Genomic DNA, 27,660 nt, shown 5'->3' with positions numbered 1-27,660 from the left:
TGGCAGACAAAAAAGCAACACATTTTATATTTCTGCTCCCTAGAAAAAGAGTGCAGATTCACAACCTGCTTAAAAAATCCCCCTGCTCCTTTACAGATACACAAACATCAATTTGTGGTGGATTTTTTTTTTAAACCTGCTCTTTTTCTTTTTTTGCTTAAAAGCCATGACTATCAGCAAAACAACGGTTTTCAGCTCATGATTTGGGCATGACGTTGCATAGCATGTGTGCCACCTCCCTGCATGGTGGGTGTTTGGCCCCGCTCCGTTCCCTTACATGGCCTGCAGCTCTGGCAGCCGTAGCATTCTCCACATTCTTCCTTTCCCCCCGTTTTTTAATTCCATTTCTTTCGGGAGGAGAAAACAGGAAACCCAAGGAGTAATGCCGCCCTCTACTGCCCTGCTCTCCTAGCTTAAGGTGCACTTGTTGAATCGTCACCACCACAAAAAAAAAACCAAACCCAAGAAAACATTAAAAAAAAAAAAAACAGAAAAGAAAAAAAAACCAACAAAAAAACACTCAATCAAAATGTAATATGAAAAAAAAAATACGCGTTCATTTAAAATCAAAGAGCCCATGGGTGCCCAGCATACTGCTCAAGCACAGCTTTAAGTTCCCACTGATCTATTAATATATTCTATTTCTCAGCAAGAGGGTAGGAGGTAGGATTCATATCACAAGTTTTTCTCGAGTTAGCTACTACAACTCTAAAGAAGTGAGTACGTGGCATATTAAGGAGCATATTTATATAAAAGTGGGCATTTATAAAACCACAGGACTGTCTCCCTGTATGTCCCATACAGTAGTCAAATCTCACAGCATTCTCTCTTCTTAATAACCAGTTTACTTGACAAGCAAAATATTTCAGAGGTGTAATAATTCTACCTGCAAATCCCAGCAGACCAGACATCACATTTTAGGTGGGTTTGGTTTTTTTTACCACACCTCTATGTGTTTCCCCTGAAGAGATGCAACAGATAGAATGATTTGCTGGAAGTTTGAATCAATGATTCAATTCAGTAATAGACATTAAATCATTGATTAGCACCAGTTCCTGGCTCTTGGCTCAACACATGGAAAATGCTGCCACTACAATAACATGCAACAACTCAGCATGCACATAAAAGTCAGGACACATAAACCTAAAAATCCTGTCTTTTAGTATTATGAACAATTGAATGGCCAATCTGGAAAAGGAAGACATTTCATTTTCACTATATACCACAATTCTGTATTTAGTCTCATTTCTTTAGATTTTAAATGATTCCATTCTCAGGAGTCTGGATCTTTTCATTTTCCATTTATACTCCTCCATAAATTCTCAGAAAAGTCAATTAAATTAAAATAAAATAATTTATGCTAATACCACCATACATACACACATATATCACTGTAATTGCAATTAAACCATCACCTAAAAAAAAAAAAAAAAAAAAAAAGGCTTCCCAAACTCTTCAGATGTACAGATAAAGTTCAAGTTTGCAAGCAGACTCTTATTTAAAAAACATTAATGTGATTTTCAGATGGAATTGGTATTGATTGGACAGCAGAACAGCAAATGCTGAGCACAGAGGTCTACATTGTGGGGAAAGAATCAATACAGGAGCCCCACTAGAATGGAAGATTTAAATAGATGTTTTTTTTCCCCTCAAGCTTCTATATATTTTTGTAGGAGTTACTCAGTAGACGGGGTAAATAATGTTTTTAAAAGGCAAATCAAACCTAAACAGATTAGGAGATTCAGGGAAATAAATTTATTCTCAGGCTGAAATGCTGCAGTACCCAATTCTTTGGTGGCAAAACAAGGTCAGCCCAGAGTCTGGCTGAGAATAAGTTAAAACATGTCCCAGCTTACACTGTGGAGAGAGGTAAAACCTTTTATTAGCCCAGGTAATGATGCTGGAAGAAAGAGGTATTTTTTTGAAGCTAAGCCACAGTGATATCTATATGAAATGAGCAACACAATATCAACCAGGAGATGAAACTGGAGATGCGAACCCTGAATCTGATATCCAGCCTAGCAAATTCTTCAATCTGTGCTCTTTCGAATGCATAAGTAACAACTGATAATCATATGCCATAATCATTTCTTGTTCACAGGCTGCTAAAAAGCCTGAGCTGGATTTGAAATCTTAGGGAGTATTAAAGCATCTCTATCAACCTGCGTGGACAAGAACTGCATCAAACATCTCCGATTTGCAACACAACCCTGTTCTTGAATAATGTTCTTACACATTCATCAATGGAAACGAGTAATTTCTCACCTGTGGCTTCTTCTCTTGCTTTTTTATAAAGAGGCACTATATGCAATTCCTCCAAATATGCAACTAACATCTGCATATAGATGCAACCTATTCAAAAGTTTCACCAAAACCGTTAGAGCTGAAGCAGGTTTTGAGATTTTCAGTGGAGAATTCACTTCACCTGAGTAATTCCTTGATGAGAGGGAAAGCTCAGAGCAGAGGCAAATGCCAAGCCTTTCCATTTCATCTTGGAAAATCCCAAGTATTTCTTAAGTTTCTCTCTCATTAACCCATTTTAACAGGGTTCTTCCAATTCTATAACATAGTGCATCTGTTTAAGTTCAATACTAAGAATTACCTTTACAGCAAAAAGCAATGCTTATTAACAAAACAAGGGCAAAAGGAAAACAGGAATCCTCCGAGAGATTTTCCTTTAGACCACAACAGACTTATTGAAACGTCCTTCGAGGAATCAGGATGGCAGATGCTTCCTCATTCAAATAAGGAGTCTTATACACATTTTCAGCATAATGTCTTTAGGGAAAATAAAAACCACAAAAAAAAGATAACCAAATCTGAATATAAACACTTACATAAATAAGTAGGAAAAAATCAGAGAATGTGTATTTCCATATGAAGGCCTATAGTGCAAATCAATTATATGTCTACAATGCAACCAGTTCCAACTTTTTGGCAAAAAGTCCTATTTTCTTGAGTCTAGGTGTTATTCATCCACACAAGAGAGTAATTCAGACAGAGCGTTTGGACAATGACCATTTGCAGTCCTAAAATCTCAGAGTTAGTGCTGATTAGTTGAACTCAAAGCTTTGAATTAATGCAGTATTTTTCCTTTGTAACTACTAAATGCTTTTTTCTTTTTGTTAGAAAAAACTTTTACCATATGTTCAGGTTTTACTGCCTTCTGAATGGTAAGTTACATGTTTATAAAACTACACCTTTAATTTGTACATCATTATTAGGACTTCTTCCATTAGGCTAATGGGTTTTAAATATATATAGACTTTAATTGATATTTCCCCCCATCCCTCTACCTCTTCAACAACACATAGGGAAGAAACAGCAGAAATGTGCAGAGACTGGAGCATTTCGTCTGGAGAGTGACTTCTTGTGCTACTAACAGTTTTGAACATCTTCAAGTTCTTGCAAAGAGCAGTGATTCAAGGTTAAAAACTGTACCTGTTTCCCCCCGAAGGAAAGAAGGGCCATTTGATCATAAAGCAAATTGAATTTGAATACATTTGTCTGTTGGTCACTCAAACCACATCATTTAACCCATATTTTTTAATTGTGGCTTTAGTTTATTTCTATTTATGTTTAGCTCATTTCTGTTCCTAAAACACATAGAGTAGCCTAAAATGAGAACTAATTGCAGCCTCTGCTAGCTGCATGGGTTAATTAACATAATTACTCATTCGTATCCTGGTCAGCTTGCTGAATTCATGTACTGTATTTCCAGCCTGAATAATTTACCAGGTATTAATTATGTATACCCTATAGCTCTTCCAGAGGAGTTGTTCAGAGTCAATGCCAGTTATTAGACTTGGCAGACAAAGCCAAGTTCTGCCCCATGAGGGCCAGCTCCACTGTCATGTCTGCTTTATCCTGGGGATTACAGGAGGGAACTAGGAAGGGTTGCATTTAGCCACCAAAAAGCATCATGCATTAAATCTCCCTATGTCCAGCACTTGATTTATAGATGATGCCAGAGAGTTCAAAGGAAACTGAAAAAACACATCTCCCTGCTAAGCACCTTTTTCTTTTGGCTAGTCAATATAATGCATTTAAAAGGGCAAGACTGTAAGTCAGCAGACATTCTTCCCCCATAATCTTTGCAATAATTCTCTCTTCCAGTAATCACAGCACTGGTTTCTAGCTAGGGAAAGACCATACAGCCACAGAATGGTCATCAGAACACCCAAAAAAGGGGGGTACGTTGAACATCACCCACCCACAGCTTTATCTGCACCCATCCCACTGACTGCCCTCTGCAAGCTGCAAAAAAAGCACTATGATCCCCACTGCAGAAAAGGACACAGAGCAGCTGGAGATGGTGTTGAAGAAGGCAAGCAAATACCAGAGAGCTGAAAAAAAAAATCTTCATCAAGCACAGAAAGGGCTTGACATTTTTTAGCTTATGGAAAATAAAAAGATTAAGAGAAAACTTAATTATGTTATATGGACACTATAATGTAGATGAAGTGTTCAGCATTAAATTCCATTTTTGGAGTAGCAGGAAAAGGCTTTATAAGAACTGGAAGACAGGTAAATTCAAATGAAAAATGAGGCACCTATTTTGTACATGAAGGGCAAACAACCACGAGAACAAACTCCCTAGCAAAGCTGTAGATCACATACATCTCCACCTGCAACTCAAGGTTAGCAGTGCCACCTCAGCCGCGACCTCCCCTACTCCACCAGTTAGGTCTGAGGTGCCTATCACTACCCCAGCTGAGCAGATTTATGTTGTAAAATCCCAAAACGAGCCAGCTTTTTCCTGCCCAAACATATCTATTCACAAATCTTCCCTTCCACTCTTTGTAATGGCTGCTCGCTGCCATTACTGGTGTGGAGGACACTGCAGCCATCCAGCATCCCCTCCATTTACAGCTGCTGCAAAGACCCATGCCGACAGAAAAAATATTTTGCACTGCCAAGCCATGTGTGCCAGCATACAGGAGACGCCTCTGCCCACCTAACAGTTGTTTTTGGGGGTTTGACAACTTTCGCCCAGGAATCCTTCCCCAGGGGTTAATAGATAAAAATACCAGTGTCCAAACAGTGCAGCCTTTCAACCTCCCCTGGTCCCGCCGGGCCAGTGCAACCTCTGGTTGCATTGCGGAGCTCCTCAGAGGGTGGTGTGGTTACCCAAATGTATCTGAGGGCACCACTGGCTATGTACTTTACCTTATTCAAACCATCTGTTTAAAGATTTCTGGTCTATGAGTCCTTTTATGAGCGCAGAGGGTGGGGAGGCAGACCTGAAAGCATTTTTTCATTCCCAGGAATGCTTGGGGTCTGTGCAGCCCTCCAGCTTTTCCCTCTGCAATAACCTTCCTCCGTTCCCCAGCACCTGAAGCATCATATTTTTTCATCATTTTTAACCACTTCCCGGCATTAAGCTAAGGGTTGTCCTCTGCATTTCACCTCCTTCACCAGGGTCTCAAGGGATGTGTAACCTGAAGTCAAAGCTACAGGACATGGGTCTGTCATTGCCTTAATCATCAAACATTTCCCTTCATGTAGAAGATAACGCTTAAATAATCCACGTGTCAAATCTCCAGCAATAAAGGACTGCCTGATAACCTCAGCTGGTGTTTCAAAATCCTCCCATCCTCCAGTACCGCTGCATGGTGAGTACTCAAGAGCCTGGTGCAGCCTCTCCCCAGTGGTCATCCCTTCTGCATACGCATGGAGAGTGGGGTCAGTCACAGCACTTGCATCCCACCGCCCCTCTCCACCACAGTACAAGCGTCACTCCCTCTCCACTGGATTAAATAAGCACAGCAGCAGCGGACATGCTGGAAAACCAGGAGTTTCAGGACCACCATCAACCTTGTGATGTGGTTTATGACTAAAGGGAGATAACACATTATGGTTTTAATATTCTGTGTTACCCTAGGTTGATCCTGTTCAGCAGTGTTACATCCCTTATCGAAGGTGTTAAGCCAGTGCTAAGAATACAATCCAGTCTGGCAGCCCAATGTACGTAATGCCTTCATCCTCCACAGCGACCAAAGACCGTGGATAATGCTGCTATACTTCATGCCTCGTGCTTATGAGTATTGCTATATATCATATGCTTGTACCTGCTCTTTTCTCCCATGTCTCCTTTCCCTCCTGTAAGATTTTGTGACCAGGAAGGAGATGGCATAGTATCCATCTATTCAATCCAGCCTTAAACCTGATTTAAATTAGTGCTCTGTCCAGACCAAATCCATCCCTGGTTCTCCCACACAGTGTAACAAGCCCTTTTTTCCTTGCACTACCAACTACTCAGCCAAGTTCATCTGAGATAAAAAGCAGTAAAAAATTAGGGAGATTGGCTGTGCAAAAAACCAGGACAAATAGCCCAGGTTCACCAGTCTTTTTTACTGGACTTTACCAGTCCTGGCAAATCTGGAGGACTACAAGGATGTCACAAGTTTATGCAGGGCACAGACTAGAGAGGCGAAAGCCCAGCTAGAACTCAGGCCGGCCACTGCCATAACAGATAACAAAAAAAAAATTTTTACAAACACATTAGAAACAAAAGAAGGGCCAAGGGGAATCTGCACCTTTTATTGTATGCAGCAGGGAACAGTGCCACAAAGGATGAGGGTGAGGGAAAATGCTTTCTTTGCCTCAGACGTTAATAGTAAGGCAAATAACCCTCAGGGTACTCAGGCCCCTGAGCTGGAAGATGGGGATGAGGACGAGCACAATGAAGTCCCCACAGTCCAGGAGGAAACGGTCAGTGACCTGCTGCTCCACTTAGACACACACAGGTCTGTAGGGCCAGATGGGATCCACCCAAGGGCAATGGGGAAGCTGATGGAGGAGCTCTCCAAGCCACTCTCTATCATTTATCAACAGTCCTGGCTAACTGGGGAGGTCCCAGAAGACTGGACATTAGCCAATGTGACACCCATCTACAGAAAGGGCAGGAAGGAGGATCCAGGGAACTACAGGCCTGTCAGCCTGACCTCGGTGCTAGGGAAGGTGATGGAGCAGATTGTTCTGAGCATCATCACATGGCACACGCAGCACCACCAGAGGATCAGGCCCTGCCAGCATGGGTTTGTGAAAGGCAGGTCCTGCTTGATGAACCTGATCTCCTTCCACGACAAGATGTCCTGCCTAGTGGATGAGGGAAAGGCTGTGGATGTTGTCTACCTGGACCTTTGTAAAGCCTTTGACACCATCTCCCACAGCATTCTCCTGGAGAAACTGGCTGCTCATGGTGTGGACGGGTGTGCTCTGCACTGGGTAAAAAGCTGGTTGAACAGCTGAGCCCAAAGAGTGGTGGCGATTGGAGTTACATCCAGCTGGCGGCCGGTCACACACGTGGTGTCCCCCAGGGCTCCATACTGGGGCTGGTTCTATTTAATGTCTTTATTGACGATCTGAACAAGGAGATCGAGCGCACCCTCAGTAAGTTTGCAGACAACACCAATCTGGGGGGGAGTGTTGATGTGCTGGAGGGCAGGCAGGCTCTGCAGAGGGGCCTGGACAGGCTGGACCCATGGGCCGAGGCCAGCTGTATGAGGTTCAACCAGGCTCAGTGCCGGGTCCTGCCCGTGGGTCACAGCAACCCCACACAGCCCCACAGGCTGGGGCAGAGCGGCTGGGAAGCTGCCTGGCGAGGAAGGCCCTGGGGGTGCTGGCTGACGGGCTGGGCATGGGCCAGCAGTGTGCCCAGGTGGCCAAGGAGGCCAAGAGCATCCTGGCTTGTATCCAAAACAGTGTGGCCAGCAGGACCAGGGCAGTGACTGTCCCCCTGTACTCGGCACTGGTGAGGCCTCACCTCGAATACTGTGCTCAGGTTTGGGCCCCTCACCTCAAAAGGGGACACAGAGGTGCTGGAGCATGTCCAGAGAAGGGCAACAAAGCTGGTGAAGGGTCTGGAGCACAAGTCTGATGAGGAGCAGCTGAGGGACCTGGGGCTGTTTAGCCTGGAGAGGAGGGGGCTCAGGGGCGACCTAATTGCTCTGTACAACTACCTGAAAGGGGCTGTAGGCAGGTGGGGGTCGGTCTCTTCTCCCAGATAACAAGAGACAGGACGAAAGGAAATGGCCTCAAGTTGTGCCGGGGGAGGTTTAGATTGGATATAAGGAAAACTTCCTTCACTGAAAAGGTGGTGAAGCATTGGACCAGGCTGCCCATGGATGTGGTAGAATCACCATCCCTGGAGGTGTTTAAAAAATGCAGAGATGTGGTGCTCAGGGACATTGTTTAGTGATGGACTTGGCAGAGCTGGGTTAATGGTTGGACTTGATGATCTCAAAGGTCTTTCCCAACCTAAATGATTCTATGATTCAATGATTCTTTTCACTGTCAGGCCAGGGATTTCACGGCTCAGACCTATTTCAAGGTGCATTCCTGTGCACCCAGGAAAGCCATCAATATGGAGAAGCACACAGTAACCATTTCCTTCCCACTGCCCCATCATTTAAGGCTCTCCCATCCATCTCCTGGCACTAAACAGTACCACTAGTCAAACACAAAATCAGCATTCTCATTTGCTTTCAAAGCCAGATCCTTATTATACTGGGGCATATTGCAGTTCAAATATGAAAGCTCCTGCTTAGCTACTTGTTTCAGCTCAGACTTGGTATTATTACAACTAGAGGTATGCTTCTGAAGCTCTTCACAATCTGAAATACTGTCCTTTTTCCACATACAGTTCTGGTCACCAGGATTTTTTAACTTACGGGTCTGGCTCTCCACTTCCTGTCAACTGTGGCCAGGCAGTGACTTGAAAGGGGTGTTACAATTTCATGAGGCCAGTAGCTGCGCATCTCCAAGCCTATAAATAACATCCATGAGAACACATGCCATTTAATTACCTGTTATAAAGGACATATACTTTGCAGTCTGCAAACGTGCCCCTTTCATTTAACATCTCCCATCAGTTCTGGGCTGCTGGGTCCTTTCCTGCAGTTCCATACACCATTGTTCTCCAGCTAAACCTCCTCTCTGCTGGGGAAGGAAAGACAGGTCCATAGGAAACATGGCCAGCATTCACCTCCATCAAATAACATGTCATATAAGCTGTCCTGAATTTCTTCTTCTCGTCTTGCTGCTCCTCAAAAGGCAAATCCACCAAAGCCCCTGAGCTGGAACCAGTGGTACATGCTCTTGATCTTATTTCACTGTATATATTTCTTATTTCACTGATCATATTGCTGTACCACTTGATCTAGTGGTACAGCACTTGATCTTATTTCAGAGGTGTCAATGATGCAAGTCCCAAATGAACCTGCATCATTTCTCATTTCGAACCTGAATTTTCCTTCAGTGCTCTTGAAGGAGAAGGACACTCAAAAAGCAAAATCTGTTTAACCTCCTGGACACTTCTGTTGGTTAAAGATCAGTAAACTAGCATTTATTTTAGCATGCTAGGCCTGCTTTATCATGCTGATAAACACAGTAATTACTTTATGCTGAATACATCCTTGAATGTATACAAGTGGAAACTATCTATATAAAGGCAAAGGCAAAAATAAAAGACCACCTAAAGCTTTTAAAGATCAGCCATTAATAGGATGACATCTCACTTCTTTAGAAACATTTGTCCATAATGAAAGCAAAGTCTAAGCACATAAAACTGGGTCATAATTATCCCATTATCGTTGCGTGGGTCTGAAGGCTAGATCAAGATCATGTCAGAGGAAAATGTTTGCTCCACACTGGGAAATCATTGCTTCAATAGTTTCATTAGTAGAATATTAGGCTCAAGCAGCTTCTGCTGTGAACACACACTCAGGCATCAGAAACAGCATCTCAGCTGTTGCCTCAAATCCTTTTACTTAAAACTGCCTCTTAGAATACAGGCTGGGGAGAGAAACACTTGTGATGGGACTACCAGAGAGAAAAGGAGCAGAAGAAATAACACAAACTCAAAGCCATTGTTACGTTGTCAGCATGGCAGCTGTAAATAACATACCTAAACAGCATGTGCTAGTGTATATATATATATATATGAGCTATGTATACACACATATATGGATTAGCATGTCAGGAGCTATATAGGATATACCAGCAGTAGCCCCATCTCTAGAGCAATAAAGATGCCTTCAGCCAACCCAAGTCCATATATTGCAAGACAGCTGTAGCAATCCTGATGGTCTCCAGGTGAAAGACCACCTCTGTTTTGGGACCAGGCACCTTAGACTATGAAGAAACGTGTTAAAATAAAAGGAGAAAGAAGGAAGGGCCTCGATGATAAAAATGGAGCACAGCTTTGCCAAGACACTGTGGGCTGGACAGAAAAGTCTCCTGCCCATCAATGGCACAGCCTAGCTATAAACACTAAAATTGCCAAAATTCCACTTAATTCACATTAATTGAAGGGGGCAGGAAGAGTCGCATGATTGGGACAGTAAACTCAATGGTCATAGTCCTTAGGAAGGCAAAATACCATTATCAGGCACGTCCCTGGAGTGAAAAAAATGATCTTATGGGGCAGCATCTTAACAGATAAAACAGCAAGTGGGATACGTCTTATGGGCAGCCAAAATATTGGAAAACAGAGTGGATCAGGTCTTTATACACTGGCTTTTCAAATTTTTAAGAAAACGTGGGTCAAAGGGTCATTAAGTTTTCTCTGCTGGTGACCTTCAGTGAGTTTTGAAATACCAAGAGAAACATTTTGGAGAGCCAGAAGAAAGAAGTGCTCCGTGAAGATTTTTGGCAGGTAATGGAATTGCACAGATAATTGTGTCAGCTTGACATCGATCCTGGACATCCTTTCCAATGTGCGATTCTCAATTTAATTGCTGAAGAAATTAAGGCAATATAATGAATGTCAATCTATATGGCTCTATGGAAAACAGATCTCATGAAATGATCTTAGCAAGTTTTATTAAACCGCCTGCAAATTGGGTTGAAAAAGCATTCGCAGCGATGTAAGGTAATTAGGCTGCTGTAAACTGACTGACTTACGAACCTGAGCTCGTTGAGCATGTCTCCAGCTCCAGGGGTTTTTATCGCAGCGGAGTGGAGGTTCAAAGCAACAAGCTACTGTCAGAAAAGTGCTCAGGAGAAGCGTGAGAACGGACAGCTAATCCAGCAAACAGCGAGGGCAGGATTTAACAGCAGGACCGTGAAGTCAGATAATTCAGGCTTGAAAAGTGGAACAAATATTTAAGGCAGAGCAATTAGGGCAATTAATCTTTTCAATAGTTTACAAGGGACTGTGGTACTTTCTCAGTCACCAGCAAATTTTTAAACCATGACCAGAAGATCTTTTTTTTTTTTTCTTTCGTTTTTTTAAGACAGCAATACACTAGTGAAAACAAAACCTCTGAAAAGGCTAATGGCCCATCTCCTGCAAATCAGGCTAGATGAGCACAGCCAGCCTTGCTGACCTTATAAGATACCCACTTATGAAAACTAAAGTAATTTTCATTCATTTTTCTGCCATCCAACATCTTTTGGGCATTCTAAAAGGGCTCAGAAGTGGATATAAATGTAATTGTAAAGTCTTTTTCTCTAAACCAAGGTTATACACTGAATTTACAGATGCTGTCAGCCCAACATCCTGCAGAGTTCAGTCCGGAAATGCGTACAGAATACAGATGTACAGACTTTATCAGCTCCGTATTATGCCTCACAATGCGAAAACGATTGCATGACGAGTAAATCCAACACCCACACAAATAACTGCTGCTTCCAGTTCCTAATGAATCACAGACCAGAACGGGGTCAGAAGAATAGTCATTGTGGGAAAAAAAAAACAGCAGCTCAGATGGACTGTTTCACATGCTTGCTGAGGCAAGAGCAATCAAACACTAGCTGGGGACATACATGGCATAATTTTAGCGGACAACTAACCAATATATTCATGTGAATTTTTCCCCATATCTTCACATTCTATTTAAAGCCTTTTGAAAGAGAGTTGATTTTTAGCTACTTAATATTTAGCAACAGAATGAAAAAGAAGGAAAAAAAACCCTCACTGATACAGAATGTGACCAGCCCATCATGAAAGATGGAAATCAGTTGTACCTGCTCTCTGGTATCAGAGTAGGAACTACAAGTTACAGGTCAACCCAGTCAAAAAGGTGCAAGAGCTGATAATAAGATGCAGCAGAAGGAACTGAATGGGCAAGACACAAGTGTTTCAACATCTGGATGCAAACAGTCTCTGCAATGAGCTGATTATCTTCACTGATGCTTTAGGATCAGTACACAGATTTAGCTCAACAGATTCAGAAAAGATTAATCAGGCACCAAAATTTCTGTAAAGCTGGCCTTCAGTTGCTCCACAACACCAATTCCATTTCCCTTTCCTACATATTTTTGCTTCTCTGGCCCCAAACATATGGATTTCTGAAGAAATGTCACATCCATAATACCCACACCAGCTCAACTCTTTTTTTGCAGCATGTTCCCCCAGAGGAATGAGCTTCTGGTTGAAGTTGCCATGAGCAATCTCCCATCAAAAGATAAAACATTCCCTTTGAATTCATTTTTTTTTAATGATTATTTTAATGCCATGGAGGGGAGTGGTAAATTTCAATTTTGCTTCAGCTCTCTCTGCTCCAGCAGTGCTGAGTTATGCAGTGAAGGGAATATGCAAAATGTCAGGGTTTCTGCAAGGGAGACCGATTGCTCTGGTCTGTGTTTCCAAAAAGGCAATCCAGTCCTTTCCCTCAATCAGGCATCTGATAATAAAACTGCAATCAAAGCAAGAAACATGCTATTGGCAAGGAGAGCCTGAGTGCCAAATCACCATGTTAAAGCCTCAGCCATATATTATGCAATGAAAGGGAACATACAGATTTTACCCTTTACCTTGACACAGATTTCGTAAAGTAGCATGAAAAATCAGTTGTGGGAGGGAAGCGGGAAACAAAACTTTTATGCTGCTTTGATATTTTTTTTTCCAATAGTCCTTATTTGAGTACAGAGGCAGCTTAAGACAGAAATAAAGTTGCTGAGAAGGCGGACAGTGTATCGTCTACCCAAGTGTTCACACAACCTGCTCCCCGAAGCAGCGACTCCTTGCTGTGCCGGGGTGTAAGCTGTGACAGGCTATGCATCTCGCCTCCGCAGAGCCCAGACAGCAAGCTGGAGCCTTTCTCCTGGGCTTATACATGAATAGATGTTGCTTCATGGGTGCCCAAACCCAAGAAGAACAGAGCATCAGAAATTACTTTGAAAGATCTGAAACAGATGGTGATTTTAAGGTTACTGTGCAAGCCCACTCACTGCACTGTCACTAGCAGAAGGAAACACAAAAAAGAGGCAAGATGCAGCAAATGCCACTTTCCCAGATGGGGGGAATGCTCCATTTTATAGCAATGGCCATAAATGTGGTTGATACCTTAGGTCTTCTCCTGACCCTGCTACTAGCCAGTACACTCACCCTGAGTAAGTTATTCATGTTCCCCATCTGAAAAATGGGGGCAAAGAGTCTCGCTGCCAAAGGAAAGCACTTTCAAACCTACTGATAAAAAAACACCCTCAAACCTTTAGCATTGTTCTATGAAAATTTTCCCTATACGAGCTGATCTTGGGATTTTTTTTCCCCTTCATTCAGGCTGAAATGGCATCAGAACCCCCGACAAGACTTTGTGAAAAGGGTAAATCTAAACCTCACTGTGCCCCCAGCTAAATACCAGCCTCCAGCTGAGTGCCGCTTACCCATCCATCCATCATATCACCAAGTGAAATGGAAGATTTCATCTGAAATGGAAATGGTGTCGTCTTGTGCTGCATCAACAGCCACTATTTGTCCATATTTACGCCCTGGGCCTCATCCTTGTTTCAATTCCTTTGCTGACACTAACAAGTTATTTTTTAATAAGCTGATGCTTTCCCATTCACTAAAAGAAACAAGTAATCTTACCTATTTACTGTCATCAAGCCCCTCCCCATATGAATATACCATTATTTATACTCACCATAATGAATCCAATCACTCTACATGCATTTATTCCCCATTCTCTTCCATTACCCACGTGCATTGCTGCTGTGCTCCACTAGCGCTGCTGCTTTCCCTCTGAACAAGCTCTACAGCTCTGTCTTTACACCCATCCTCTTGGGAAGTCCTTTTTATGGATTTGGAGATCTGCTGTAATCTGGTACTATTGCACTTACCAGAGTTTTTGCTGTTTGCAAAGCTAAATTAAATGGTCTAAAAGTAGTTGCAGCAAAAAAGAATAAGCAATTTTCTCCAGGACTGTAGCATCTTTCATCCTGTTCCTCATTGCGGTGGAAACATTCACATAAATCATACCTGGTTAAGCAAACATAATTACCCCAGCATCATAAAGTGTGTTTTTTCCCCACTTTCACTGAGCTTAAGTCTTCTTTTCTACACCACATTGAGTCCTGGTTAGTTGCTATCTGCCATGCTCAGACTTCTCATTTCTTCAAGCTCAAGGTTTGTCCCTTGTCTCCAATAGAACAAAATGTGTATCACCACCAAGACTGCCTGCATTTAGCATCACAATATTAATACTGTTACGCTGAATTAAAAAAAAAAAAAAAGATATTTTTTACACCATTTGCCCCCAGCTACACAGTAAATACACAACCTACGCAGAGAAAACCCATTGCTGGAGAATTGATTTTGACAACTTAAGGGCTATTCAAGCTGCATGAAAGGTAACAGGTAAGTAAGTGGGCAAGTCAAACCCAGCAGAAAGCTCATTATTCCTGTGGGCTTTTTCAGGAGCTCCAGTACGGACTTGGGAATAAAATTCCTTAATTGTAGGTTACAGCAGCTGGGATCAAATATCACGTTGCAAAGAAGGGCTCTCCTGCTCTGCACAGCTGCGGCTCCTCGCTAGTAGCTGAATGCCACAGCAGAGGAAAAGGCATTTCTGCCAGGTAAATACTAAGACCCAGGTAAGACACTTAAAACAGGAGATACTTATTTTGAGGTGATAACTATCCAGTTATCTTTAAACAACTTAATTCTGTCAGTGATCAAATTGCAAAAGAAACCAATACACATTGGCAAAGGAAAGATCTCACACTACTACTTGATGCCCAGTTCTGGTCTTGAAAGGTACATGAATTGAGACAAGCATGCTGGAAACTGCTTGTGTCTACAGAATGCGCTCCTCTAGTTAAATCTTGCCCAGTATTATTTTTACAGAAAAATCAAATTAAAGTCAACTTTTTCTTTTTTTTTTTCCCTGAAAGTCCAAGATTTTTTTTCTTGGTCTTCCAAAGTAATGTGACGTTTGAAGAATATGAAAACAGTTTTTTTTTTTTTTTTAAGGCAAATCTAAAATTGTCTTTGGATAATTATAAGATGATTTCTACTTTCTTAATAAAAGACAATGGGAGAATAACAAAAGGGGGGAGGGGAGGAAAATACACTACCGTTAAGTTGTTTTCAAATACACATTTTAAGAACAGCCATCTGCACATAAGTTCTTGTTCAAGTATCGTGATGCTTGTCTCCCCATAGATTTCACTTGAATCAGCAAAGCAAGCCTTTTGAGTTTTGACTCTAGCCAAAAGTGAGACTGATTTTCGTTCTGCCTTGCTGAGATAGCTCATTATTTTTCCAAGCAGAGGCTAAGCCACACCCAGCAAGCAGCGTGCCCAAAGTACAGGTGTATCAAGTTTGCTGTGCTCAGCTGTCCAGAGCTCAGCCCCCTACAGCGAAAGCCAAACCATCACTCTTGCCTCAGCTCTAATTCTGTTCTCTGTTAATAAAAAAACCCCACTCATTGCCCTCTGATGCTCATCTAAAAATGGTCAAGCTGTTGTCTGCGACAGCACACAAATACTGCTCTTCATGCATCTTATGGGACCTTCTCTATGACACTGGTGGAGCTGTCAGTGGTGGAGACTCCATCATCTTGTAGCTCTCCAGGGACCACCTCCATGTGAGCAGAATAGGAGAGGATTTGCAGAAAGAAGGGGGGAAACCGTTGTGCAGGGAGACAATGGAAACAAGCCAGGGCTGTGCAGCACATGATTTCCATGCTCCCTCTGCCCCTGCAGAGCTGCACAGTCCGGCGAGGAGGCATTTGTGACCGTGGTTTCTGAATGTCAAGGTTGCAGTTATCCCAGCTTATTTCACCTGCACTGTAAGGTTTAAAAGAGCCTGCAGCAACACAAAGCATCCCAGTGCCTGCTGCACACTGGAGAGATGAAGCCTGTAAATAGAATCCATGCTGAATGCACCCCAAATTACCCCAAAATAGCATCTTCTCCCTTGATTGCAGTGAACAAGCCCAGATTTTACATACAGAGATGAAGCTGCTGAACTGCAATATCCCGGTTGTCTCTACTTTCTTCATACCTGGATGGCCCCTGGTCTGGATAACTTCAAGGCTGCACCCAGAAACTTTCAGTAAACGGATGTAGGTGAGTTGGAGACATCCCTCATTTCTGGATGCCAAAATATGGTTCAAGGTGAGCTCATCCCACTTGCCCACACTTACCGCTTTCCACCCAAGTTACACACGTTTAACAAATCATTTGCTCTTATTTTCACGTGGATGGGCCACATGAGCCCTCTTGGGTGTGCAGGCAGGGAAACAGAGGCAGAGGGGTGTGCTGCTACCCATCCTTCATGGCATCGTTGATGCGGTCAGCACTGCGTTGCATGGTGCTGTTGTGACAGGGACAGGAACAACATACACAACATCACCCAGCTATGAGACGTGACTTTAAGGTAATGCAAGACAAGGAAAAATTCTCACTCTAATTCTCAATTAGATGCTCAGTGTCACCCAGGAGCTATGCCATATTCTATTCTTTATCTGCAGTTTTCTTCTTTCAGTCATCTTCTCAGACACCACTGCCCTCCAGTGATAAGTGCTGGGAGATAAAAGCGAAAATGCCTTGGAGTACTGTTGGAGACACAGCCTTGTTACTGCCCGCATTTCCCCCGTGTCTGCCAGACTAAAGCAACTTTCCAGTTATTTTACCAAAACTACTCTTTTCCACACTGCAGCCTGCATTTCCTTCTGCTGGCGACTGCAGTAAGGATCCCAGCCCAGCTGGGAGCTGCTTCCCTCCGAATGAAAAAATAAAAGGTTTTCTTACCACCAAGTCCATCACAGCCCCAAAGTCCTGGGCATGTTCCTATAGACATTGGAAAAAACTGCCCCCTAGTAATTGCAGAGCAATTTTATAAAGCAGTTACCCACCCAAGCCTCTCAAGAGCTGTTTGCTCCATCACAGCTTTTCACAGTGCCACCTTTCCAAACTACTTCAAATCTAACTTTTCTGTGCTTGCTGTATTTCCACAAGAGCCTTTCCAGCACACAGATTTATTTTCTTTTGACTTTCAAGAAAACCATGGACTTTTGAAAGAGGGGACATTTGATGTGTTTACCTTCTAGGTTTTGGGGTTTTTTTAGATAAATGTTTAAGTAAGTCTAGCAGCTCCCCACCAGCCTTACTCAAAGCAATTATCTCTCCTCACATCTTTCTCTGCACCACTGTCACTTCTGACACTCCTTCAAACCATTAAAAGCAGCCCAGCTGGCAGCCACCCTTCAGGATGCATTTCTTAAGGGATCCTTCCTGCTACACCCACCTATTCCAGTTCTTAAGGTCATGTTTTGGCATAACGATTACACCAAAGACATCCACCATACACCCAAATTTTGGCATATGTGTTAAGCCACTCAGAGAATTTGGGAATATTTTGGGATCTCAGCACATTAGCTTCTCAAGAAATTATCCCCAGTTATCCTTTCCACTTTCATACATCACAGGATAAATAATACAAAGCATGGCTCTTGGGCCAATCCTCAGCATATGAAGCATTCAAAGAGTTTAAAGAAATTAAACACTGACAATATTGCATGCAAATGTATAAAGTAGCATTACAAGATTCAGGACCTGATTCCTTATTACAAAAAACTCAACGGAATTTTATTTTATTTAAACAGATTTTATACATTGACTGGTATTAAAAATCCTGGTGGTGATTTTTATCTTGGAGGATTTTATAGAAACTTCCAACAAAAAGCAAAATGAAAATAAAAATAACTCAAAATTCCCATCCTGTTGCACTCACTGGAATCAATCACAGCCTCACCCCGTACTCCATTCCTGCAAACCATATGCCAGAAAACCCAAATATTAAGATACTGATGTCCTGAACCTGTTTCCCACTTGTATAGTTGCCTTCTGGGCCTTTTATGTTAATTAATACTTTGTTTTCTACCAATGGGTCTGTATGCTGTTTGAATCTTAAAGTCACACAATCAGCTTGTAATTAATTTACTGCTATAAGGACATCACAGGTTTATGTTTTTACCCCATTCTACATAACAAAAAATCTCCAAATCACGAATGCACCAAGAAAGTCAAAGGAGCACAAAATGAAACCAATTCAAGTCAAACAGGAGACAAGACTTTCTTTATGCTTAGTTATATCTTCACCTTTTATTTTTCTACCATCTTTAACCCAAATTGAACATCACTGCAGGTCAGGAAGACTTTAACATCACATGCACCTGCTGCTGTACCTGTATGTGCTATCCATAACATGCCTCTATAAAGCTCCACCTGATATATTCTCCCTGTAAAACACAGAAAGGCTTCCAAGCCCTAGAGAGAGCAGGCAGTCCTTCTCCAGCGTATGTAACAGTATACAATGCTCCTCACATCTTTAATGGACAATTTTAATGGACCCTCACTCTTCAGAGATACAGCAGCATCTCTTGGGAGGAGAAACACAACATGAAGCTGCTTCAGTGTGTCCTTCACAGCTCATAGTCTTTCAGGAAAGCCATCAGCTGTATTTTAGGACTACATGTAATTTCCTGTTCTAATTGACATTTAAGCTAAATGAAAAGCTATACCTGCTCCATTACACTGCAATCAAATGCACTGGAATGCATTGCAAAAGTTCCCCCCCACCCCCAAACAAATGGGTATCAGCTAGGCTCAACAGCAGAGAGGATTCAAATGAGCAGTTTTATTTAGCCTGACATTGCTTAAATCAGTTTCTTCATGCTACAGTGAAACATTTTCCATTGACACAAGTTTTTAGGGTTTTTATTCAAATTTCTACCTGAGAGGAAGCCATTTGATAACAAAGCAGATCTCATTAATCTAAGCATCAAGCAGCAATCAAAACTGAAGCTGGTGGAGGCAGCAGAGTGGGAGGTTACTGGGGGAGAGCAGATGTAGCTCTGGTCATAGACTTGCCAGGTTGTCACTTGAACCTGCACCGAATCCAGGATTGTCCCTCCCTCGCTTCATGGCATCTCTGCTCTCCTAAACTACCAGAGCTTTGGTTGATCTTCTTGCCATGAGGTCTGGGTACAACCACAGCCACCTTGCTGGCAGATTTGACTTCAAAGAGCTCGTCACTTGGGAGCACTAAGCCACCGGCATCTCAGAAAGCCCTGGAAGATTTAGTGTGGAGGGTCTCTGGCCTGTTCCCAGCACAGCCAGCATTGCAGCTACAGCTGGTAGCTCAGGGCCGCCATGTCCAGGTGAGCTGGGCAGTCCCTGAGGACAGAGCGCCCACAAGCCATGGCATTGGCAGGACAGAGTTGGGTGCTGACTCAGAAAGTCCCTTTCTCACTCAGGTACATGATCACCACCTGACCCTTCCACCTCTCAAGACCCCACTGGACACAGCCAAGATACTTGATTGCGCTACTGTAGAGGTTGTTCCCCCTCACTTGTAGCGATTTGCTCAAAGCTTGGGCTTTGCCCGAAATGCAAATTTGATTGGAATAGATAAGCATCACCATTTGTGTTTGCAGATCCCCACGGTTCGGTCCGGAGCATCCTAGTTCCTACTACCACACTCATAGTCCTGAGGTCAGCCTCCCTCCCTCCAGCTTTTTTAGCCTCTCCTTCATGCACACATGCTTCATTTGTGACTACAGGGTTTTATTACCAATGGAACAAATATGCTCAAAGAACATCCCTGGCAAAATGTAGAAAAACCCTATAAAAAAAAGCAGTCCTCATCTTTTCCAGCCAGGAGGTCACGGCAGAGGGTAAAGCTCTTTAACAAGCCCCTTGCCAAGCTCTGTTAGATGTTTTCCAGGACCTGCATCAAATCTGCAGGCAACCAAGTGGATATCTTGGGAAGGCTTTTTCCTCTGAAGTTTCTCATTAGTAAAGTTGCAAAGAGGGACTCGCAGTCTTATTTTAGTCCTTTCTATCTCATTTTACTTTGATACACTTCACCATCTGGGGGATTTTTGCTAGAGAATTACCTTTTCCCTGGTACAGTTCTGACAGAAATGACACTTGTGTGACTAAAAAAATGCCAAATAAAGAGCAACTGTGGCCAAGCAGCTTATAATACCTTATATGCCTATATCTATGTGCTGCTGTTAAAAATGCAACAGCAAGTGAGACACAGGACCCTTCTTCTTTTCCAAACCAAGTGACGTCGACAAGCTGCCACAGAAAAATAACACAACGTGTTTGCTAGATCCCGTCCCCCTTTTGTACGTTTTTAAAATGAACTCATATAAAAGATCTGAGAGAAAAAAGCAGTTTATCATGATGTTGCCTGGGAGTGCAGCTATAAGTTTAAAGCTTATATGTAATCACACTGTCAGGGATTCATAACCAAAGCAGGCAAGCTCTGGGCAAGCGGAAGGTGGGTTATACAGTAATCTGGCAGCTGCCTGAAAATCTGTCTGCCTGTGGTTTAGTCCCCCAAGGGAGGCACCAAAAGCCTCATGACTTGAGGCATTTAAAAATAGGCAGAAGGAAGAATTTGCAATGACGCCGCTGGGAACAACTCTGCGTCAGGCAGGGATGGCCAGCAGCAGCTCATCCCCTGCCCATCCTGAGCCTGATCCTGCCCCTGGAGATAACGTAGTCACCCCCTGCACAGCGCAGTGTCAATATGAGGGTGCTGAGACCCTGCAGGTGATGCACGAGCTGCCAGCCATGATGGTGACAGTCAGGTTTGGGATGTTGTGTCACAGGGGTGTAGGCTTTCCACAGTGCAAAACCAAGCAATAAATAGTGAAGCCAAATATTTCAAGTTTTCATTAAAAACCACCTGGAAAATTTTTAGTTCTGCCTTCTTGCTCATCCCTTTTCATAAGGGCCAGGGACCATATCAAATAATCTAAGTTTTTAAAATTTCATGTATTTATGTATAAATAAATATGTTTCATATTCTTTTTGCAGGAGGTGGAATTTAACTGCTTTTGATGTGCCGCTGTAGCGATGGTGCCATTCTACCCATGAGGAAGTGCCGAACGGATATAATAGAAAAGGTGGTATCAGTCGCCAGGGCTGCCGGTGACGGACAGACGGACGCCCAGCCATACCCAGCAGAGAGGTGCCATCTGATGCCCTTTGGGAATGTGATTTCCCTGCATTGCATCTCACTTTTCAAGTTTCCCGTGAGCGAAAAGCAAGCAATGCCCAGGGAGGGGGGGAGCAGTAACTACAACCCATTAAAAATTAAAAGAAGGGAAATGGTTTCAATTGATTAACCATAAACATTTGTTTCTCTCTCTCTCTCTCTAAAATCCTTCCACTTATTTTACTGACCTCAGAACTCCCGAGGGACCCGATGACCTTTGCCATACCTCTTCCTACGGTGTGCAACAATCTGCTTGTCTCCAGACTTCGCTCAATATCCTTCACTGCTCCATGCCACAGACAAGTTGCACCATCCAAATAATTAGAGAAGAGATTGACCAAGCAAAAAGTCTGGCTCCCATTTCAATTGCTCCCTTTGCAAGATTTTCCAGCTCTCCCCGAAGTTAAATAACACCCGGTCAATCTCCCCTCCTTCATGTTTTCCTCTCTGGGCCAGTGACACACTACCGACACTACCAGCAACGAGAGCAGAATTAATTCTTCCTATGCTGATATAACTGAATCTAATAAAATCCTTGTGATCTTCAGTGTCAATCACCCAGGGATGAAGCATCCAAGGAATGCACTGTCACAGCATGCTGGGAGCAGATGGGAGTGGATTGGTGATGGCTAAATGAGGGAAGAAAGGCATTTTTTATGTTAGTAATTAACATTAAAATTACTGCTGTCCCCCACACCCTTCCTCTGAGTTTTGGAAAAAGTGATGCCAATTCTTACAAAGATACTGCTAAAGAGAAATAGCAGACACACGGAAGACTCAAGAGACAGCAAAATCTGCCTGTTTAAACTATTTAAGCCATAGCTGCTTAGTGATATCAAATATAAGCTGTGGTCCCAAACTGTCCTATCCTTAGCTTAAAGACTGTCCTTAACAGAACTGAAGCGTTACACATTTGCAGCAGGTTACACATTTGCTCCCCAGTAGTCAAAAAGTAAGGCAAATGAGCATTTTCCAGCCTCTGAGGGCCTCAAGGGATGGTGGTTACAGGTACTGGGGAAGCAGTTGGGTTGTTTTTCACATGGAGGCTGAATGCAGGATCGATATTGCTTTAGCGGCTGGCAGATGATGAGATCATGTCTAAATTAACACAACTCAGCTGCCCGGCTGGGAGCAGAGTTCCCAGAAAGAGGGCTGGAGGAGGAAGAACATAGCCCCAGCCACCCCAGAGAGGGAGAAACTCTCTCTTGCCGTGCTCAGGGTGGCTGGAGGATGGGTGAAGCCATCAACAGACTAGCTCCAGGGTTGGTAGAGATGGCCACAATGGGCAAGCTGTAAGCCAAAACTGTGTTGGGGGGGCGGGAGAAGTGATGGAGAAACACAGAGTTGTGCAAGGACATCCCTTTGCTTTAGGCTGGAGCAACCCAAACAGCCCAGTCTAGCTTTGAAGATGACCTTGCCTTCAGTTTTGGACTACAGACCTCCCAGATTGCCCAGGTTTCACTACTTGTGTGGTCTGTGTCGGCCTGAGTGGTACCTGAAACATAACTTCAGCAGTCACAAGACAGGTTGATTCTGCCACAGGCATCATCAAACACCAGCTTATTGCAAGCATTGGAGCCAGGACCCATAGAAAGTTGAGAGTATCTGCTCTAATCCTCCATCCACAGTACCACATAGACCACCCAAAGCCCTTTACACTGAGTTTAAACACTATGGATGAACACACGATCTCAGCAAAGCATCCCCCAACACCTCAGAGAAGGTGGAAGGGGGGAAAATGGTAGATCCACATCAGGATTTCATTGCAAAACCTCCTGCAGGAGGACTAGACTATGGCTGTGAAGCTGAAACCACAATACACCCCAATACCTCATCTTAAATGTTAGACCCCACTGCCATCTTGTGGCAAACACTTCCCAAAATAAAGTAAGAATTGGGGAAAACCCATTAAAAAGTTGCAGGCAAAGTTAGCTGGTGCAGTGAGGAAGGATGGGTACGTTATTGGGAACCGGGTGGGGAAACTTAAACACTTCTCTGAAATGATGCTGATACTGACTCTATAGCACTGTGCCAGATACAAGCTGATGTGGAAAAGCACAAGGACAGGATGGTCCAAACCAGATTTGCAAAGTTGAGGATATAATCACACACATAAAGCATAATTGATTGTATGGCTGTGATTGCCTTCTAGTTGCAGCTCTGGCACATTAATACCAGCAAGGACTTAGTCGCTACTTCAAAACATTTAACAGCTTTCAAAGTAATTTAGCAACACCCTGTTTTGAATAAAGCTTGTCAGCGCCCCAATAAGCAGGATTAAGCTGGAATTAGATATTGCACCTCTGAATTAAAGAGCACAGTTGCTGGAATTTACCAAGAGGATGATTTAAAAGATGGAGATTATTGCTCATGTCTACCATTCATGTGGCACGAAGCATCTTTGGATGCTGAAAACCCACAGATTAGCACTCCTCAGTTTTTCAAAAAGAACCTTGCCACAGGAATGGGTCAGTTTTAAAAATCTCCCTGGTCCTTATCTGACGGTTAGTCCTAGCCAAGTGCTTAGAGTACACCTCGGCATTTACTTTTTGCATCATTTATCATTTACAGTGCTCATGCCATGGTAGAGCCTTTGCTTAGCAACTGGGGATCACTTCCTAGGAACTGCTTTCCGAGGCATTAGCAAAGTGCCTCACTTGCTGTATCATCCAGTCACGCTGCGGACAGCTCTTACCGCACTAGAAAAAAACCAATTTTTTTTCCTTCTTTAAATTGCAATAAGCAACTGCCAGATGCTGTATCAGACAGCACTGAATCTGTGTATGATCCAAAACACTTATCAGGTTTAGGTACAAGTGACTAAAAACACTGAACAAACATAAATTAAGGAATCGTTTACAAGAAGCATGTCACTTTCCTCAGCACAAATCTCCACTAGCAAGAACAGCTCAAGGAAACAACAAACAAGAATTACATTTTGAAAAACAGACAGAAAGTGGCAGCATCCTGACTATTTTGAAAGAAAAAATCTGATTTATATCAGAATAACTCTATACACCTGAGTGTCTACACAGCAATGCTTTCGTCCATTAAAATCTATACAATTAATTTATCAGAAGGAATACAGCATAAAAATGTACTTCCAGACAAAAGATAACACATCTTTCCATACCTTTCTGTTTTCACAGCTCCTTCCTTTGGATCTTTGCAAGTGTTAACAACTTTGACCCTGCTACACATTGCAGGGATGGATTACAAGAGGCACAACATTTTGCCAGAGACAAACTATTTTCTGCTTTCAGAACGGATTTAACCCCTTTTTGAGTTTCTATCATCCTGTTTATTAGTTTCAACTTCTTGAGGATTTTAAATGTCAGTATATATTACAGACAAGCTTGCCCTAAATACAATTAATTACATTGTCAATAGCTATATGTTTATCTCCAGAGATGAGAACACTTGAAGGTTGATCCCAGACCTGGATAAAAAGGTTTCTATCGGCATTAATTTGAAATCAATGCACAAAAGAGACAGATCTAAACATCATTTAGGGGTTTTCATGATATGCAAGTTATCTCTGGATTTTAGAAAAGAGGTTAGTACCTCTCCAACCTCTCGGGGACCTGAAGTCTTGTAGGATGAACAGTTTAGACAATGCTATCAGCTGCTGTCACTAAAACACAGGCAGGACACTGTCATACATATAAAGTTAAGCCCATAAATTAATTAGCCAAAATGCTGTCAGCAGTTTTTAGATGCAAAAGCCAGAGAAACCAACAGAGACACTAAAGGGAGCTGGCACCAGACAGACCCACTTATGCCTCTGGTTGGCATGGAAAACTGGGAAACATCGTCATCCTCTTGGCAGAGGCTGACTACAGCGAAGCCCTTTAACCCCAGCACCCAGGACACTGTAGCAGCAACCTGGAACGGATCAACGCGTGAGACACCGCCCATGAAAATACACATTTATTTAACCCACCGGTGGGTACTAATTTGGGGGAAAAAAGGGGGGAAAAAAAAGGCAGGTTGCTGGTGCAGGATGTTCGGTACACCGTGCAGCTGCCCATCACTCTTCCAGCAACAAGACGGGATAAGAATTAAGTGGACCGTAATTAAAACTTGAAAGCAATCCCAAACAGGCTTGGTTACCATTGTCATGGCTACCATGAGCGAGGCCGAGGTATGGACGAAGTGCCAGCCCAGAGGGTGATGGGAAATGCCCACAGACCGCACTGAGAGTTTTTCCTGCACACTGGAACAACATCTCTAGGTGATGGGAATGATGCGGGATGGGGCAACCTTCACAACATCACATGGACATAGCATTTTCTGGTGCTGGCCTGCCAGCCCAAGCTGGGAACAGCAGGGAAAGTCTCAGGTGAGGACTAAACCTTGCTAGAGCCATGAGCAGGTTTAATAACTTCTAAATGAGTTATTACACATGGGGTCCCTGCCATTACCACAGGTGCCTGGTTGCTGTCATCTCCCCCTGTGATAATCAAGGCTCAGGACAATCCCAGCCTTCAAAAGAAAATAACAGCATAGGAAAAAGTTGGACCTGGATTTCTTCTCTGGCCATAATACGTGGCCTCTGCTTCAGGCAGGGGTTGGGAAGTGATGCACTAACTCGGCAAGGGACGAACTGACACCCTCTGCTTGCGCGGCTGGCAGTTGCACACATACCTGGGCACAGTGGTTTGTTTTATTATATCACCCCATACAGCCAGGAAAAAGAATAATTTTTAAAAAGTGCCTAAAGCCAAGTGCTTCTCGTTTATCTTTAAATGAGTAATGGCCTCGTTAACAAAGGGCAGGGCTTTGGTCCAGGTGATGGCAAGATACATGTTACGAGAAGACTGAACTGACCGGAGCAATGTGGATCCGCACCCAAATACACTCGGCTGCAAGAAATATTGTCAGGAGTGATTTCGCTGGAATAAATCGCTACGCACAGAAGAAGCGAGACGGTCTCTTACTTGGCCAGCGCCAGCTCCTGCTGGAGGGAGGGTGACGGCCGGTCCCGTGCGATGCAGTCGCACAGAACTTCCGCGCTCGCACGGCGAGTTCCCCGTCACTCACACTCAGCCCCCCCGGGAGCGGAGCAGCACCGCGCTCCCCCGTTTTCACACGGTGTATTAAGGCAAGGGAGTCACGCACCTGAAATCCCCCGAGATCCCAGGCTGAGTGAAGCGGACCCCACGCCCCCTCCCTCCCCGAATAACTCCTCCGTGGGTGCCCGCACCGGCGCAGGGGGATAACTGGAGACAAAGCGCTGGTGCAAAGCGCACGAGTGGAGAGGCGTGGGCTTTGCATTTTGGGAGGACAGGGTCAGGAAAGGGGGGTCGGAAGGGTGGGCAGCACCTGCCCCGGGGATGGGGCGGGCGGGCTGGCTCTCGGGCAGCGGGCGAACAACTTCCCGGCCCCGCTGCAAACTTTTCCCGGCGCCGGAGCAGCACCGCCAGCGCCCGCCCCGCAGGGTCCTCCCAGCCCCCGCCGGCCGAGCATCCCCCCGGGGAGCCGGAGCGGAGCCGCGGCGGGGAAGGGGGCCGGGCCGCCGGTAATGGGTTATCCGATCCCCCGCAGGGCTCCTTCCCGGCGGCTGAAAGCCCCTAATGCGCCCGGCGCTTCCGCCAGCCCCCCCGGGCGCGATCGATGCCACTTCTCCGGGGACCCGATGCTGGGGGGGGCGTGCGATTGACCCCCCTCCCTCCCTCCCTCCCTCCCGGCCACCCCACTCGGGAAGGGCTTTTGCGTGGGGGGTGCCCGTGCCTACCTCTCGGCCTTGGTGAACTTGCGGAAAGCCTGGCGGAGGTCGTGGAAGGAGCGGTAGGTCTGCGGCTCGGCCGAGATGCCCTGCGCCCGGGTGGTGCGGGGCCCGATGTGCGGGCTGGGGGCCGGCAGCACCGACTGGCATTTGTGCAGCCGCCGGCGCAGCTCCTGGATCTCCTCGTCCTTCTCCCCCAGGCGCCGCTCCAGCTCCTTGATCCGCTCCTCCTTCAGCAGCAGCAGCTTAGTGAAGTCCCCTTCCAGCTCGGTCATTTTGGGGGTGCCCCCCCGGCGCTAGCGCCGAGCCGGTCCCGGGTCGGGGCGGGCAGCTCTCATGGAGAGCGGCGGCCGGATCCGCTCCCCGGGAGAGGGGCGGGGGGGGGGAGGGGGGGGGGGGCGGCTCCTGCCCGCCTCGGGTCAGGGCAGCGGCCCCGGCATCCCCGACGCTGCCCTGCGCTCCGCCAGCGGCCGGCCAGCCGGGAAACTGGGAGAAGGCGGGGGGGAATACAAAACAGAGAAAGAAAAGAAAAGGGGGAAGAAAAAAAAAAAAAGACAAGAAAAAGGGAAAGAGCTTTTGTGGCACTCTGCGAGGCTGGGATCCTGGAAATAGCAACAATTACCATGTGATCGGAGGGTGACGCAGCTCCTTGTAACTGGAGCCGAAGACTTGGGATTCAAAC

General features: G+C 44.5%; 1 protein-coding gene across 1 annotated transcript in view; it reads right to left on the bottom strand.

The window, feature by feature from the left end:
- Window positions 1–27,355, bottom strand: part of PRKG1 (protein kinase cGMP-dependent 1) — a 508,829-nt gene extending 481,474 nt beyond the window's left edge. The window contains exon 1 of the mRNA XM_056352515.1: window positions 26,988–27,355. Within this exon, the coding sequence (XP_056208490.1) occupies window positions 26,988–27,253 (266 nt within the window). The 5' untranslated portion in view covers window positions 27,254–27,355. The remainder of the gene's footprint in view (window positions 1–26,987) is intronic.
- Window positions 27,356–27,660: the final 305 nt, after the last annotated feature.

This window comes from Falco biarmicus, chromosome 9 (genome assembly GCF_023638135.1).
Source record: "Falco biarmicus isolate bFalBia1 chromosome 9, bFalBia1.pri, whole genome shotgun sequence".
NCBI lineage: Eukaryota > Metazoa > Chordata > Aves > Falconiformes > Falconidae > Falco > Falco biarmicus.
This window is presented reverse-complemented; position numbering and strand designations above follow the sequence as displayed.